At 39.6% G+C, this 16,345-nt stretch overlaps 1 protein-coding gene across 2 annotated transcripts in view; it reads right to left on the bottom strand.

The window, feature by feature from the left end:
* The window catches only part of ank1b (ankyrin 1, erythrocytic b), a 106,552-nt gene extending 90,505 nt beyond the window's left edge, over positions 1–16,047 (bottom strand). For both annotated transcript variants that reach the window (XM_035527016.1, XM_035527017.1), the window contains exon 1: positions 15,764–16,047. In XM_035527016.1, coding sequence (XP_035382909.1) covers positions 15,764–15,889 — 126 coding nt within the window. In that variant the 5' untranslated portion in view covers positions 15,890–16,047. The remainder of the gene's footprint in view (positions 1–15,763) is intronic.
* Positions 16,048–16,345: the final 298 nt, after the last annotated feature.

Genomic DNA, 16,345 nt, shown 5'->3' with positions numbered 1-16,345 from the left:
CCCCATCACTGCACACCATAGCTGTTCTGTACATTCTTCCCAAACACTTTCCAAAGTTGCTGAAGGAACAGTACAATATAACATTACCACAGTGTTTCTATACCACAATTAGATTGGATTATCTATGGTATGTAGTTCTACAGGGAGTAGACAAACTAATTGATACACCACATGAAACAGGAGTTTAATATAGAAAAAAATAAAGAATGCTGGCAATTAGCAGTCTGTGTGAGATATGAAAGAGATTTATCATAACTTTGACATGGAAAAGTAACAAAAAGAGTTTCACAGAGGCCAAATAGTCGATGCCCAAATTGCATGTGTATAATTCTTGAAAGATATCTGTATCATGTTCCAGATAAAATCACACTGTAGTATACTGTATGAAATCATCTACGATATGTGATGTTTGATGTTTTTCAGATTTTCAGAAATTATCAGTTAATTTTGTTAAGGTTACATGGTATTTGGAGAGCTCTCTCACTGAAGCAACGGGTTAATGGATAGATATTTTGAGCCTTTTGAACTATTCAGCCATGATCTTGTCTTTCTACATGAAAATACTCATTCTCTTACATAATGTGTGTTTCCATTACTACCCTCTCAAATGGACTCTCCTACCTAGGTTTACATTTGAAAATATTATCTTGTACATATGATAAACATTCAATATAACTTCAAGATAAGAAAACAAAAATAAATAAACTTTACATGACTTACTCATAAATAGAAAACTCTTCCTTTTCTCTTTATTACCCTCTCATGCTAACATGAAAATGTTGAAATATTGATGGTGTGTGCCTAGCCACTGGGTCTGCAATCCATTAGAAAATATGCACAACCTTACTTTTCCACAGTCTCCATCTCAGTGTCCCAAGATATTGCTATAGCCTGTTGAGGAGATTTAGTCCCACTGGTCAGAGGGACAGTTACTGGTCATAAGAAAGGAGGATCGTTTATGCATTCTTCCTGTATGTGTATATGTATGTGTGGCCCTAAGGTAATAAACACATAGAAAAAAATAACTACTCTGGGAGGTTTATTCTGGTAGACCTTAAACTGAGATTTTTAGAATGCTCCCTGCCTCTAATAAAAGTCCAAATAACACTCCTCAAAGGATACATCACAAAGCTCTTAGACAGTGGGGGGGAAAGAGAGATAAGAAAACCTTACTATTCCATATGTATATGGAATATATACCCCTACAAAAATACTGCTCAAAGGTTTTATAAAAACATATATGGCAGTCAAATATGACAGTGGCCAACTGCATACAGAAAGAGAGAACACACAACATATGACTTTACATTTGTACCAAAATAAACCTCAAGTGTTATAAATCAAATTGTATCTGATGTCGAGTAAGCCTGGGTAATGTCAGCAATCACCAAAACAACGCTGACACTTCTTGATCCACCACTCAACATCTGAATACACTGCCAACCCTAAAGCCTCTTTCCGTCAAAAGGCTTAAAGTAAACTGTATACCCTGATGCACCCATAGAATTGTACACACTCTCAAATACCCATTGTTTCAAGGAAGTTGCAGGAAGCATCTGAAAACAGAGCCCTCTCTTCCCTTACACAACCTGTATAATAATCCATCCCACTCCCTGATCTGATTCCACTGTTTCAGCAATGACTAGACTGCTTTAGACAGCTTTCTTTTCACTTCCTATTGGTCTCCTCATTTGTTCCCAATAGGCTCTAAAAATGCTAAGCACTGGGTTTTGATGCTGAAAGGTGCACAAGTCTTCTTCGCAATTGCCAGAAAGTGTGGGCATTCTCCCCTCTAATATAGTCCCTACACCCCAAGTATCAGCTTCAAGAGCCTGAATTTGTCTGAGCAGACAGGTTTTGAGTACCAGCCATAACAAGCTCAGGTTCCAGAGACAACAGACAACACTGTTCTTACAGACAACATCGCAAATAGCCACACAATTATCAAATCAGTGTCCTCTGTATAAGCTTCGACCTTCCCTGCCAGTCCCTGCCTAGACAGTGCATCAGAGGCGGTGTTGGATCAGCCTGGGTTATACTGCACAAAAAAATCAGATGATGCCAAGTGTCCCACCTACATTTGCTCAATGGCTCCTAGCATGATACTCAGATGACATAAAGGATTGTTGTCCATCACCACAGTAACTTGGAACCCAGTATGTATCCACAGAACTTCTCAGCTCCAGACCACTTCAATGCCAATGACTCTCACTACGGTTATAATTCTTGCCATTATTTTCAGTATTTCTTTCATGTCACCATGATATTATTAAAGTACACTTCCTAAGCCCTGTTTACTAGTATCTGCCACAAGAAAGAAGGAACAGCAAAATCACCAAAACCAAGAATAGGAGCACATTTCTTTCAAAAAATCATTGGAATAATAACATTATATGGTCAAGCTCTGAGTAAGCATCTGATTTGCCCTAAAAGCACTTCCTATCTTGAGATTGATTTACTAAATCTACAGCCTACTTCAACCATGCTCATTTGTATGAGCCACTGCTGATATTGCTTTGACACATGCATCAGAAAAAAACACACAGATGTGTGTGCCTTGGAAGTGGAGGACACATAGGTGCATGGAATATGTACCTCCTTTAGTGGTGAGAGTGATGCATGCCATCTTCTCCAGTCTTCAAATTTGAGCTCAAGAAGATATGTCCCACTCTGAATCTTGGGTTTAAAGCTCTCTGGGGAGCAGTCTGCCTTTGGCAGTGACAGGAGCTAAGAAAACCAGTGGATCAAACAGATTGACAGAATGCCAGACAAGGTGTCAGACATAAAGTTCCAGCTGACCCCAAGACTTCGTTAGACAGGTAGGTCATCGTCAGAGACATTGACGTCTTTGGTATCATTTGCTCTCTCTTCTGTAGGGAATACCTTCATCACTTCTGCTTGATTTGCTCTTGTACAGCATTATGTTTTACAAAGCCCACATCCACTGTGTTCATCACAGGATATCAGTGGCCTCAGCTTCAGTTGCAAATAATAGTAGACCATCATCAACATAAAAGTAAAACAAAGATTGCTACTGTAGGTGATGAGCTATTCCCTTATTTGCTGTCTTGCCTAGGTAGTGGTACACCTCTTCTGGCATCAGAATCTCTGATTTGTTGTTGAAGATTTCATTACACTCAATGAGTGTAGGTAGTAGGAAGTTTATTTCTTCATCTATAGATTTTTTCATCTACTGGATTTTATAATCCATGAATTCTTCTGCCAGATGTTTCCACCATCCCTGCACAGGTTTTGAGTGTGCTGCTCCTTTATATGCCAAACCTTTTTTTTAAAAAAAAACAACTCTTGATTTAGCCGATGACACTTTTGCTTTGGTCATCTAAAATGGCATACATTTTTCTCTGTAGCTTGCAATGACCATCATTGTAAATTCTTACAAGGAAGATCTTTGAGCATCTTTGAGATCTTTGAGATCTTTGATTTGCCTTTGAAGTTCTCATCACATACCATGGAATACCTCAATGTGACATCTAGGTGCCCTGTGTCCTCTTTCTTCCCACCATTTTCCCATGAAGGAGAAAAACTTGACTGTAATCTGGAACAGGACAAGGGGGATTAGTAGCAAGGTGTTTATTACTGCCACACACATTTGATGGGGGTTTCCCTGCCATTTCCCAGTCCATCTCTTCTCTGAATGCTCAACATTCTAAATTGTGTTAATGAAGGTCTTCCTCCAGGTTTGTATTCAGGTTTTAAGTCATGATGAAATCAGTTCATTCTTTGCAAGGAATTTGGCAATTTCAGCTGTTGTAACATTAAGATTGGTATTGACTGTGTGATGGCTCATGATGATTATCCATTTACTGTTGTAATAATTCTGTTTAAAGCTGCTGTGTACCCTTTGTTGCTGTATCCATCTCCAATTGATGATCTGCAGTTGGGCTTCACTCTGAGCAGTGTAGTCTCGATGGGGTGTGATTGTTGGAGGTAAGAGATACTAAGCATCCTTCCTCTCTCTATGTGACTGTGTGAAGTGATGAGTGCATGGTGGATGACAGTCATTTGTCCTTTTTACTGCACTTTCTTGAAGGAGCAAGAACTCAAGTTCTTTAATGTGATCGGAGCCATCCATATCTGCTGCTGCTGTCTCCAGCATTTCTCCTTCACCTTCTCACTGTAGACTGATGTAATTAATTCTGGCTTCCAGCTTGGCTTTCTCAAGTTTGAGTTCATACTCCTTTTCTGTACAGGTTAGCCTGGTTTTAGCTGCCTCTGCTTTAGCACGAACTCTTGCTACTTCTAAGCTGACTCTAGAGCTTGTTGTTGAGCATAAAAGGTGATACTAAAGAGCATACAGGTACCAATGTCCAGTTGGCCTATAACTGACTGCATGTTGTTTTGAGTTTGAGAATCTTTCATATCTACAGTGACTTGGTCAATACTTGTATAGATGTACTGAAACTGAAACCTCATACATATGCTCATCAATAACACATTCAACTCTAGACCAAACACTAGATGTAGGACAGAAGTCTTGATCTAGGATGAAGCCAGAAACCCTGAAGAGAGATTTAATACCTGCACAGGAACTGTATGACTACTGGGTCCAGTGTGGATATGACTAGAAGACCCTGAGGACAAGGTATGTCCTCCTGTACCATGTGAGAATTCTTCTCAACATATTTGGAAAACCCGTATGCTGTGACTATGACAATGGATTCTGCAATATGGACAATGCCCTTTCCTGCCACTCTGGCAGGGGTTATCTTGTTCACATTGCAAGCCTGCACCTTTTGAAAAGCACTTTGCCAATTTCTTGCCTATAATACCAGGAACACCAGAACCTTGTAGGCCCATTACTGCCAAGAACCTACAATCAGGGTTCTATTTGTAATTCTAAGCAGCCAAATATGGGATGTCCACACTATTAGTTGCAGTTAATGTAAGCCAAACAAATGCTGGCAACATGTCTTCATCCTCACCATACAAGTGTTTATTAAAAAACCCTTCAGTGATAGTGCTCACCTGACTACCAGTGTCAAGCAGACATGGCAATTCCACCCCTCCAGTCTTAATCTCCACAACAGGACAGATACCTGCATCTTTTTCTAACAATGGATCCTGAAATGGAATACTTCAGGATCAGTGGTTTGTCCTTTTATGTCTTGGTTCATCGCAACTAGAGCATCTTGTTTTCTCTGACTACTAGAAGCTAAGACATCTACAGCAGCTTTATGTTGCCTCTGTGAACAATTCTTGATAAGATGACCAGTCTTCTGACACTGACACAGCTTTCTGTCGCAGATGGATTTACCATCCAATCTACAGTCCAAGTATACCAATCAGACATTTTATTCTTAGCTTCTACACATGACTCTTCACTCTTCACAGGTAGACCTCCTCTGGTACTTTTACTAGTGAAGATATGTTTGTTTCTAATATACTTAATAATATTAGATAATAATAATAATAATAATAATAATAATAATAATAATAATAATAATAATAATATACAATTGTTTATAAAATACTTACAGGCCGGGTCAGCCACATCATGCAAACAATCTTCCTCTAAAGCTGGCACTCTCAAAAGAGAAATAATAAAATCAAACTGATCACCAGCTGACTGATTTCTAGGTCTTAGAACTCATTCATCCTCTTATATGAAATCATCAACTCATCTCCCAGCTCTATCAAAGTCACCAGAAAATGACAAGATATGACATTCCCACCAAGCCCATGGACCAAAGAGCCAGCTGTCTGGCATAGCAGCCAGAGCACCCATTTAACCTCCCTAAATGGCAGTCTCTGTCACACCATCTTCCCCTTCAGAGAGTGATGGTCCACGACAAACTGTTCAAAAATGAAATAACATATATGCCAGTCAAATAAGGTAGTGGCCAACTACAGAGAGAGTGTTTTGAACTACTAAAGCTCATCTAATAATCACCCGATTACATATGGTTGGGAAATTACTGATTTTATTTCATAAATGGCATTACATAAGATACGTAGCTAAGGATTAAAAAACAGTAACCCACTTTTGGATATTTTACAATAAATTAACAGGATTTACTTCTTGCATTATGTTATTATTTATGAAAACATAAAAAACATTAATAGTGTTATTTAAAACATTTGAGAAATGTGAATGATTTAGGAAGTGATTTATAAAATGTACAGTCACAGTCTCTCACTGAAAATGATTGTTTATCTTAGTATATGGCTTTTAAATGAAAGGTATTTAGAATTTTGTGCATTAACATTATACAATGATTATATTATAATTTCCTTTAGTAAACTGCATACAAATGCATTTTGAATTGTTTTCTCTAGCCTTAAGAATGAAGCCTAGCAATTAAAATCACCCTGCCCTCATTCAAGCTATCACTTCTTTTCTCCATCCTTATCTCCACTGCTCTCTCACCTCTATCTACCTCTCTCTATCTCCTTCCCTCTCCATGTACCCCCCTCTCTGGGTGCAGCAACTGTTCTCAGTCACACTATGTTGCAGTAGACCGTTTTCCCTCTTCAATATTCATGAGGACTTCAGAATACCTTGCTGCCAAGCATGCTGGGTACAACACTCCCAATTCTCTTTATTGAACCATCATTCTGTGCTGGCATCCTCCTCTAGAATTTCCCAGAATATTAGTACCTTGCATGTCACCACTCATATTCATCTTTAGCAAAGCACTCATGTCCAGTGCACATATCATTTAGGCACAAATTAAAATCTGCACATTTCTAATCATGTCTTTCTTTGTTAGTGCTTGACCATGCAGATTAGTACCGAGCTTGAAATGTGGATTTTTTTTTAATTAATAATTTGCTATTAGAGTCTGTGGGGGATGCTTAACATTCCAGCCTCTGCATCCTTGCCTCTCAAGCCAGGGGCAAATATGCAGCAACTGGAAAACAACATGACCTGTTCCGATATTCAGAGCACATTTTCACTTGAAAAGCCAGCCATCAGGTCTTACTAGACTGTTATTGTTAACCAACATTTTTGGTAATGTGTTTATAATAATCATTATGTCACTAGTTGTTCAAATTTCCACAGCCAATGGTTCAGCATGAGCTTCCACTTGAGACTTATTGATTTTCGATCATTTTTACTATATAAGCTTATAAAAAATTGATACCATAAATTTGTTTTACAGACAGTAATTCACATAAAGTAACTTCATGTTAATTGTATTAGAATTATATGCTGTTGCTCAAAGGACCCTAATAATGGATAAACAATTCTGCCAAATACTGTTGAATTATTATATAATCTTTAGAAAGACTGTATAAAGCATTTTAATCGATTAAAACCTCAGTGAGAGAGTGTGAGTTCAACTATAGACAACCAATCCACAGTACTAGCATGGAAAAAGAAAGATAAGGGACAACGTCTAGCAGCACATCTCTACTGAATGACACTGGGGATGATAAATAAGCATCCTGGGAACTCTGTGATGAAGGCTCACCAAGACCATCTGAGCCTGCTTTAGAACAGTGAGCAGCCCATGGATAATACTACACACATAGACTACGATGGATGAGCTCCGCCCATACCCGTCAATACCACTGCAACATTGCTGAGGTGCTGAGTAAGCACGCTCTAATGGAGCATATGCAGCGGGCAGCCCTCAGGTTCCCTTTCTTACCACCCTGCAATGACAATTAGACTGAGCTCTCACACATATGCCAATCTAGGAAGGGAGCTTGGTAAACACAATGAAAATGTAAGGACTAGGAGCTACCATATCCATCCAGAACCCTCATCTGAATGATTTGGCTTACATAACAGCTGCAGGTGGGTTGTCCTCCTAATATAAAAGAGTCCGTGTTCTTCTAGTCACTCCCCTATTGACATGGAACTGCAGTCTCTCAGAGTGCTTTGTATTGGGAGAACACTGCAAACTCAGGGAAAAATGGAGCTCACATGGACTCAGCTACAGAATACTTAAGATGATATTTTCAACAGCTATGCATCCATCGCTTTTTGAGTACTTTAAGAAAGCGAATACACTGATGTAATTTGGGTTTTTATGGTTTTTGTGTTGTACAATATAGGACGGAATAGTATATCAGTCAGCCCCTCTGCATTTCTGCACTTGCTTTGCTGCAGTCACTACTGTATTTCACTCCTTAATATATTCAGAATTATGACATTAGTTACTGGAGTGACCCACCCCCTGATCTTCACACCCAGACTTCTGATCCCTCCCTATTTTATAAGAAGGCAATTAGATAAGAGTTGGCCACAGTGTTCATATATACAATTTATCACATTGCTTGTAATGCATTATTTCATTTATTTATTAACACCTTATCCACCTCGGTATTGATTTAGAACCTTGTGGGTGTATGTGGGCAGCTAAAACAGACACTTGCTGGTCCTGGTCTTCTGCCTTTAACACACAAGCCAGAATTAGTCACATGGAAATAAACAGTGATCACCTAAATAATAACATAAATCAACAATTGGCATGCCTGTTTTATGCATTCAATAACAACAGCCAGGATCTGATATGCCTGAAGGAATGAAATTTGTCAGTCTAGGAAATGAAGCTGCTTTCCAGGGTGCTGAAGTCACATGCTCTGACAAGAACACACTGCAAACATCATTCACCAGCTACACATAGAGCTCTGTGACTCACTGCTGTGTCTTCTGCTGTGACACTACAACTACATTGTCATCACCAGTGCTTTTCCTGCATAATACACTAACTTCACTATCATATTTACACAAAACATTCATTCTTATTATTGAGAATGTTTCCATTTTTAACTTTGTCTGATTGATTTGATAAACTTTATGATTGTCCAATTTAGCTTGACCATTTACTTAAACCTACAGTATCATAAAGCTCCTAGTAGCATCCTAACAGTATTTTGGGCTGAATTAAAAGTAGTGCACACAAATGTATGCTTTCAACACCACTCTTTTAATATTTTGAAATTATAGCTTGCCAAAATTACAAAATTGTAACGTGTCATGGTAAACAGATCTGTATTGATCTTAAACAGTTTTGTTTACCTACTCCTCAGTTAGTATTATGTGTGTGCCTCTTGGGAAAGTACACACACAAAAGCATATACAGTTTTAGCTACAGATGTGACTACTAAATAAAATACAAATATAAGCTTTCTAAGCATACCCATACCCATAAGCATATTATGTTACTGGACATTATGCATGTTTTTCTGAGTGCTAGGAGTTTTCCTAATTGTTGGAATTTTGAGCAATGAATTTTTGTGGGCGGATGCTTGTTAGGGGGAATGGTCTTTACCCTTTTATCAAGTTTAGGCGGGAGTTTAGAATATAAAACTCAGTTTCCCTTAGTGCTTTGGAGAGGAAGAGGAGAGCAGTGACCTTGGTTTGAGACCCAGATATGGTTGTTGCATTCAACCCTCATCACACAGCATGGTTAGGAAACAGTTGAATTAATATGCTAGCATAAGGACAGGCATGCTCTGACTTCACACTATGGAAAGCATAACAAGAACTTACATCATGGAGCACTGTGAGGAAAGGTTTTAGAACAAGTGTTAAAAATAAAAGTCTGCTGAGACTTAAATCTGAGCCCTAAACACCAATGTCTTTTACCTTTTTTATAGTTTCCGAGAGAAAGATATTACTGCAGCATCTCAGAATCATTCACTGGCATTTTATAATATGTTAAAAAAGGCGGACTAGTGAGGGAGCGTGTGTGAGTAAGTGAAAGGTTAGTGTGTGGTGCATCTGCTAGCTCACTCCTGCCTCTCGTGCACTACAGCAAGTCAAGCATGGAAGTGCCCAGGAGTATTCTGCAGAGAGCACTGCCCTCAGATGCACACGTCACTAAATGAAAACATGAGCCAAAGTGGTTGCTCCAGTCATTCAGGGTCTAGTATTGATTTTAGTACTTCAGATTCAACCATTTCCGTCAGCCGTTATACAAGGAAAGGCAGCAACACATGGTAATGGGAAGTGCAAGAACAGTTATGGTGCAAAGAAAGATAAATACACAGACTACAATTAAATCAATCTGAAGATACTAGTTATTTCCCATAGTTTTGCACCTTGAATGTCAAACAACTACAGCAAACTTCATGCTGCAGCAGCTATACTAACCCTAATGGTTATAGTAAAGTTAAATTAAATTTCTGAATCCACTGTTGTTTTCATCTACCAGACTAGAAGATACAAAGATTACAAGAACATGATAAAAGAACATGTAGCTATGGTTACTCACTCTAACTGTGAATTTAAATATAACCCTAAACTTAAACCTTTCCCTATCCCTAACCCTTGTTGCAGGAGCATGATTATGGTCCTTGCACATAGTTGTGGTTACTAAACCCCTAAACCTAATCCCTTAAACCCTAACAATGTTCATGAAGCATGGGAAATCTTTAAGAATTTTTTTTTTTCCTCAAAGCATACACCTAAAATGCAAACTTGAATGCAGCTTAGTCATGACTTTTAGTTTCTTCCTTTAATATGTACCTTTGAAATATACACCACAATTTAAGATACATCAGGAGAAGGATCTTATTGATCAATATTGTCATGTCATAATATGGCCACAAAGGATTCATTATGATGCACTTGGGTTAACCTCACTCCCTGACCCTTCACTGCAATATTTCATCCACTGCATTAACCTCCACCTACTATATACTCCTCTTTCTCAATCTGCTGCCTCTAGTGGCAGAGGTGTGCTATAACAAAATCTACACAGAACACACTGAACATTCCAGAATGCTGCGCTATGCAGAAACAATCACAGTCAAATCCAAAGTAAATTTAGCCTGGTCTGAAGATAGCAGTTACAGATTAGCATGATCTCACCTTCTCCTGGCTTTTCCTGTGACACACATGCTTACACACACAATGAGCAACACAAATACTAATAGAATACTGGTTCTTGTTTCAATAGGCCATACATGAGATATATTATATAGAAGGCACATATATACACCCAGAACAAACTTGACTTACAAGCAGGAATAAGAGAAACTTAAAGGAGCAATAAGTCATTTTTACCACCAAAACGTTGTAAGCAATAATTATGAAAGTCATTATTTTACATTTTTCTATAATGTGCACATCACATGAGATTAAGAATCAAATTACTTTGTAGTCCTCAAATGAACCAGTTTATGCTCCACAGAGTAGGTCAGCCATATGGAGACAACCATGTTTAAAATTGCTTTGGTGGCTTCGTTGTCCCAAAAACATGAGCAAAAACATTGTAATTGCAGGCAAATCTACCTCTGCAACAATGAAATCTATTTACCATTTACTTTTGCCTTTTTGGGAGATGGAAACACTACTTTGTAACATTTTAAATGAGAGACCTTAGTGTGTGTTCACCCAGGGTAAGAACCCTTACCTACCACACTACATCAGCTACAGACAGGCAGCATGTAGAGTCCAGTGCCCACTGCTAATATTGTTTTAAAGAACTGGTTTCACCAACTTCCCACAGAAAATGTACCCTGAGGCCAAACAATCTTCAGAAATGAGCATGAGCCAATAGAACACATACATACACACACATAAATCCACACATATTTTTATTTTCATGCAAGCACAATCATAAACACAATGCACAAAAGATTGGGTGAGCTAGAGTATATAGAAGGGTGTGGTGATTAATGAGTATCTTCACATTAAATCATATTACTTGTCTTATATACTAAAAAGCACTAAACAGCACATTACACTAAATAGGAGACTGTGGTGCTTCTGTATAAGGTACAAACCCAACATTTGAGCAAATATTTGAAACCTCAGCAATGTATTCCATTACACTGTTAAACCACAGCATATTTGGATGAGGCAGGAAATTCACCAGAAACTTGTTGTCAAAAATGAGGGCTTGCAATGTAATAAGGCAATGGAAATTGCACATATGTCATAAGTGATTTCATACACACTATGGAGAATCAATCTGAGGTATGCACTTTGCATTGCACAAGGCATGAAATCATTAAAACACACTTTGCATGGTCTTGAAAACACCAGTATGTCATAGCAATGCACTGAAAACATAGGGAGATTGGTGTGTTAAAATAAATTGCTTTATTTTGTTCAGAAGCAATAACCTACAGGTAGAGAAACATAAGTAAGAAACAAACACACACCAGTGAGATTAGCAACAGCAAACAAACTTGCAAGACCACAGTACTAAGGACTACCACAAAGAGAAACACTTTCCATTACAATACCACTGTTAAAGTGTGACTGTATGATTACAAAGTTGAGTAAATACATCAGTACATTGTTACTGTTTGTTACTCATTATGACACCTCAGGTTTACCACATGACACAAACTACTGCTAGCATCAAGAACAGAACAAAACACATTACAATTGTATTTTTTTTAATAGCACTTAAAAGTACTGAAAAAGAATTATGAAAAAAAAGTTGAGAGTGATAAGATGCAGAATAACAAGTGGAAGAGTGCTAAAATGACATGTGTGTTGATAAAATAAGCAACTGAAACATTTTATAATCCAAAGCATGCCATCTGTGAAATATGGTATGTATGGCTGGTACAGGAACCAACTCTCTTGCATATTTTGATGATGTAGCTGCTAACAGCCACAGAAAGATGAATTGTAAGTGTAAAGAAGAATCCTAACTGTTGTGATCCGACCAAATTCTTCAAAATTCCACTGGTTGGTATTTTACCTAAAGTCCTTGACTGGCTAAATGAATCAGGCAGTCATGAATTAATCCAAAACCCACTGAGAATACATTTCATTTCTTACTGTCATAATTTTCTGTAGGATTATGCTGATTTATACTGATACTTAGGGTCTCTGAAATGGGTGGACTAAAAGGCAACTGTATGATTCACCGTTTATATAGATTGTAATTAATTTAGGGTCTTATGATTTCCTTGATATCGAGAACACTGGCGGAAACGTGGAACTGAGGCATAAAAACAGAAATGGACTTTTAAGGAGAAACTGGATTTGTTCTTTTAGCAGCTGCGCTTATTACAAATCTCGACACGCTTCTCTTTGTGCACTTACGCACACGTACATCACGCTGGACGTGGGTTGGCCAGTTGTGGGTATAAAGTTGGAGAGAGTAGCTTCGGAAACGGGAATAACGTCGGAAAGACGAAAGTCTACTTTAAGCGATACAGCGAAGCTCGGCAAGGCGCAGTTACTCCGACGTTTGATATTTCACACCGGAAGCGACTCACCGCGGTAGTCCCCGTGCATGGAGAAACAATTATAAACAATTGTGATAACGATAGCCAATCAATAGCTCTATCTGATAACAACTCGGTAACTGCGTTGTTCTGACACGATTTAATATAAATCACTTTTGTTCTGAGTTTTTATAGTTTTAATTCGAAAATTCCAAATACTGCTCAATAGGAAAAGTATTAAGAAACGATTGTTTTAATATTAATGCTGAGTAAAATATAGTCTAGGCCAGCTATTTTCTGTTTTGATTATTTACCTAGATTGCATAATATAGTAAGAATAATGCTTGTGTCTATGCAGAAACGTCTGGTTTGCCACATGTGGCAAGGGGCAAAAAACCGTTGCAGTAATGTTATGCGGCTGGCGTAAAAGCTAGTAGTAAAGGGTTACATTGACTAACGGTCGGTTTACATTGCAGCGAAAAGAAGTGATTTTCGCTCCACTTCGCTTAGTTTATGTGGAGAGACAGCGGTTGTTCGTGGAGGATTATAGGATCGAGCACGTTGCGAACAAATGAGATGTGAGTTTCGCTGGACTACAGCCAATCAGCACCGTGTGGGGCATTTCATCATACCACGTCAGGCCACAAATTGAAATCAATGTGAGAAGATGGAGGAGAGGATTATCATTGCTGTGACGGGTTTACTATACTTTTCGACACGACTGTGTAGGAATACAGAAACGTATAAGAAATAAAATGAAGCATGGAACAAGGTGTCTGAAATAGTTGATGTTACTGGACCGAAAAACCTGGTCCCGCGGGTTTTAGTAACGTGTCCCCAAAGCGGTCAGCAGGAGGCGAAACAATTTCGCTTGGTTACAGTGAATCAAGCGAACAGCTTTTCTGCTATTTTTGCGAAATACGATAGACTAGACACGAAAAGACACTTGAAAAGACCACGTCATATCCAAAGCAACACCTCAAGAGCAAAGACACGATAGCTGATCGCAAGGTGCATACTGTATTTTACATTAATGGTCTTGATATATCCATCCATTACTTCCATTCTCTAACTGAAAACAATTTAGGCCTGTGTTAAAACTTCGTTTTCACATTTATAAATGTTAATTTTGTGATACTAATTGCATATCTACACTTGATAATGATAGGTATAATGATTGTCAGTTCGCATATTCATACTTTTCATGCAGTTAAATGGGCTTTGGCAAGCCAACTCATATCTGCTCACAATCTTTACTTTGTAGTTGTTGTTGATTGGATGTCATATTTTCAGCTTTAGGGACATATTATTTTGTATGCAGTGGTCTAGGTCAAAAGGTACCCCACTGGGAAGAGAGCTGAATGATATGGGTTTCATGCTATAAGTAAGTACCTTTAAAGTGAATTCTAAAAAAAAAATTGCAAAAACAGAAAATGCCCTGAGATTTCAGAGGGTTTAACACTCTGCGGAATGTACTGCAAGTTCTCAGGTCATATTCTGATATGGAAACGATGACATCAGCACCATTGCTTTAATGCATCACTTCCAACACCACATTACTTTCTGCGCTAGACCGGTCTGATTCCCCTGACAAATGTTTCATCAGGAGTCCCAGTGAAAATTAAACCGCCCAGCTTTCAGCAAACGTCTTTTCGAATGATTCCTCATTCTTCATTGCTCTCTCTCTCTCCCCATGTGCAAGCGTGTTTGGTACTGACATTCTTTCCCATCCCCTCATCCTCATAGCTTTGCCTGATCATGTGGTTGAGTGCTAGTGCTGATAAATGTTATTGCCCATGTTTTTTTTCTCCAGTCGTATGCAGCAATGCTCTTACCCCAGCTTCTTCACACACATAAAAAGCCATACAACAGGCTTTCCCTAAACAGCTTGGCCTCTTGCCAACAAGAGACATCAGTAAATGCGTCAAGCTGCGAACACATCTCACACCGATGCAGAGGTGCTGCATGGGAGACGCATTTGTCTAATGATTCCTCTCCATCCTTGCAGCCATTCGCGTGCGCAGCATAAATGCACTGGTGGAAAAGCCCAGCACAGTAGCAGCAGGCACAGGACTGCACTGGAGTGCAGGTCCCAGAAGCCAGTCTCTGGAGGACCATCTACCAGCTGCACCACATACACCACTTTCTAGCTCTGCCCTCATCAAACAGAATCTAATATCTGATGGTTAGGGCAGGTGCAGTCATTACATATCTGCTAAGGTACTGATCACACACATACATACACACACACACACACACACACACACACACACACACACACACACACACACACACTACTCTATGCATTGAATTCACAGAAATACTTGCATTTCCCAAAGAGAGAGAGGATCAAAAAAACCTACTAGAACAATACAGCCCACCGCAAACTGGAAACCAAGCAGTCCTTCAGAGCAGCAGCTGAATACATAAACCATATCAACAGAAGGGAGGGGTGGCAGGATATTCTTTCTGTGTTTGCAGCTTCATAGCTAACATGTCATTAGCTTTGAACCCATGAAGCATGGTGGGGAGCAAGAGAATGTAGTGGTTTTCTGCACCAGAATTAAGGAAAGAAAGAAATGCACAAATGAAAGAGGCAGAAGAGCTGAGGGGAAGAGGACAGCATCCTTCAACCCCTCACCCAGGCACTTACCTTGCGTCTGTGGTCCTTCGAGCGGCTCCTCTTTTTCAGCTTTGTCTCCTCCTTCTCCTTCTGCTCCTGGGCTGCAGCCTCCGCTAGGTCCTTGTTCTTGCGGATATGCTTGGCGGCTTGTGCCATGGTGCCGCTGCAGCAAGCGGGCAGCGCCCGTGTCCGTAGCTGCGCCTGCCTGCTTGTCTGACACTGCCCTTGTGCCTGTGCTGGCCCCTGCAGCTGCCAGCGTGGGAGAAACGGTGGCGCTACGTGCGCCCGGGTGTACAGAGCACCCTTCTTGCCGGCCAGACCTCCACAAAAGAACAGCCCATCTGCTGCCTGGCCTCTCATGCCGTGGCAAGAGCCTTCCACTCCCCCTCCCCCTTGCTCTCTCTCTGTCTGTCTTTCTCTCTTGCTCTCTCTTGCTCACTCGCTCAGCACACACTAGTCACGCAGTCCTAGGCACAACACTGTGGGGATACTGCAGCAGCTCCCTCTTTCCTCCTCCTCCTCTTCTCTCACTCACTCGCTTATTCCTCTCTCATCATCCCCCCATTCTCCCTTATCCCTATTGCGCTTTCCTTCCACTCGTTCAATGGACTT

This window comes from Electrophorus electricus, chromosome 6 (genome assembly GCF_013358815.1).
Source record: "Electrophorus electricus isolate fEleEle1 chromosome 6, fEleEle1.pri, whole genome shotgun sequence".
In the NCBI taxonomy this organism is placed as follows: domain Eukaryota; kingdom Metazoa; phylum Chordata; class Actinopteri; order Gymnotiformes; family Gymnotidae; genus Electrophorus; species Electrophorus electricus.
Note: the sequence above shows the minus strand (reverse complement) of the source record. Positions and strands in the feature narration are given on the sequence as shown.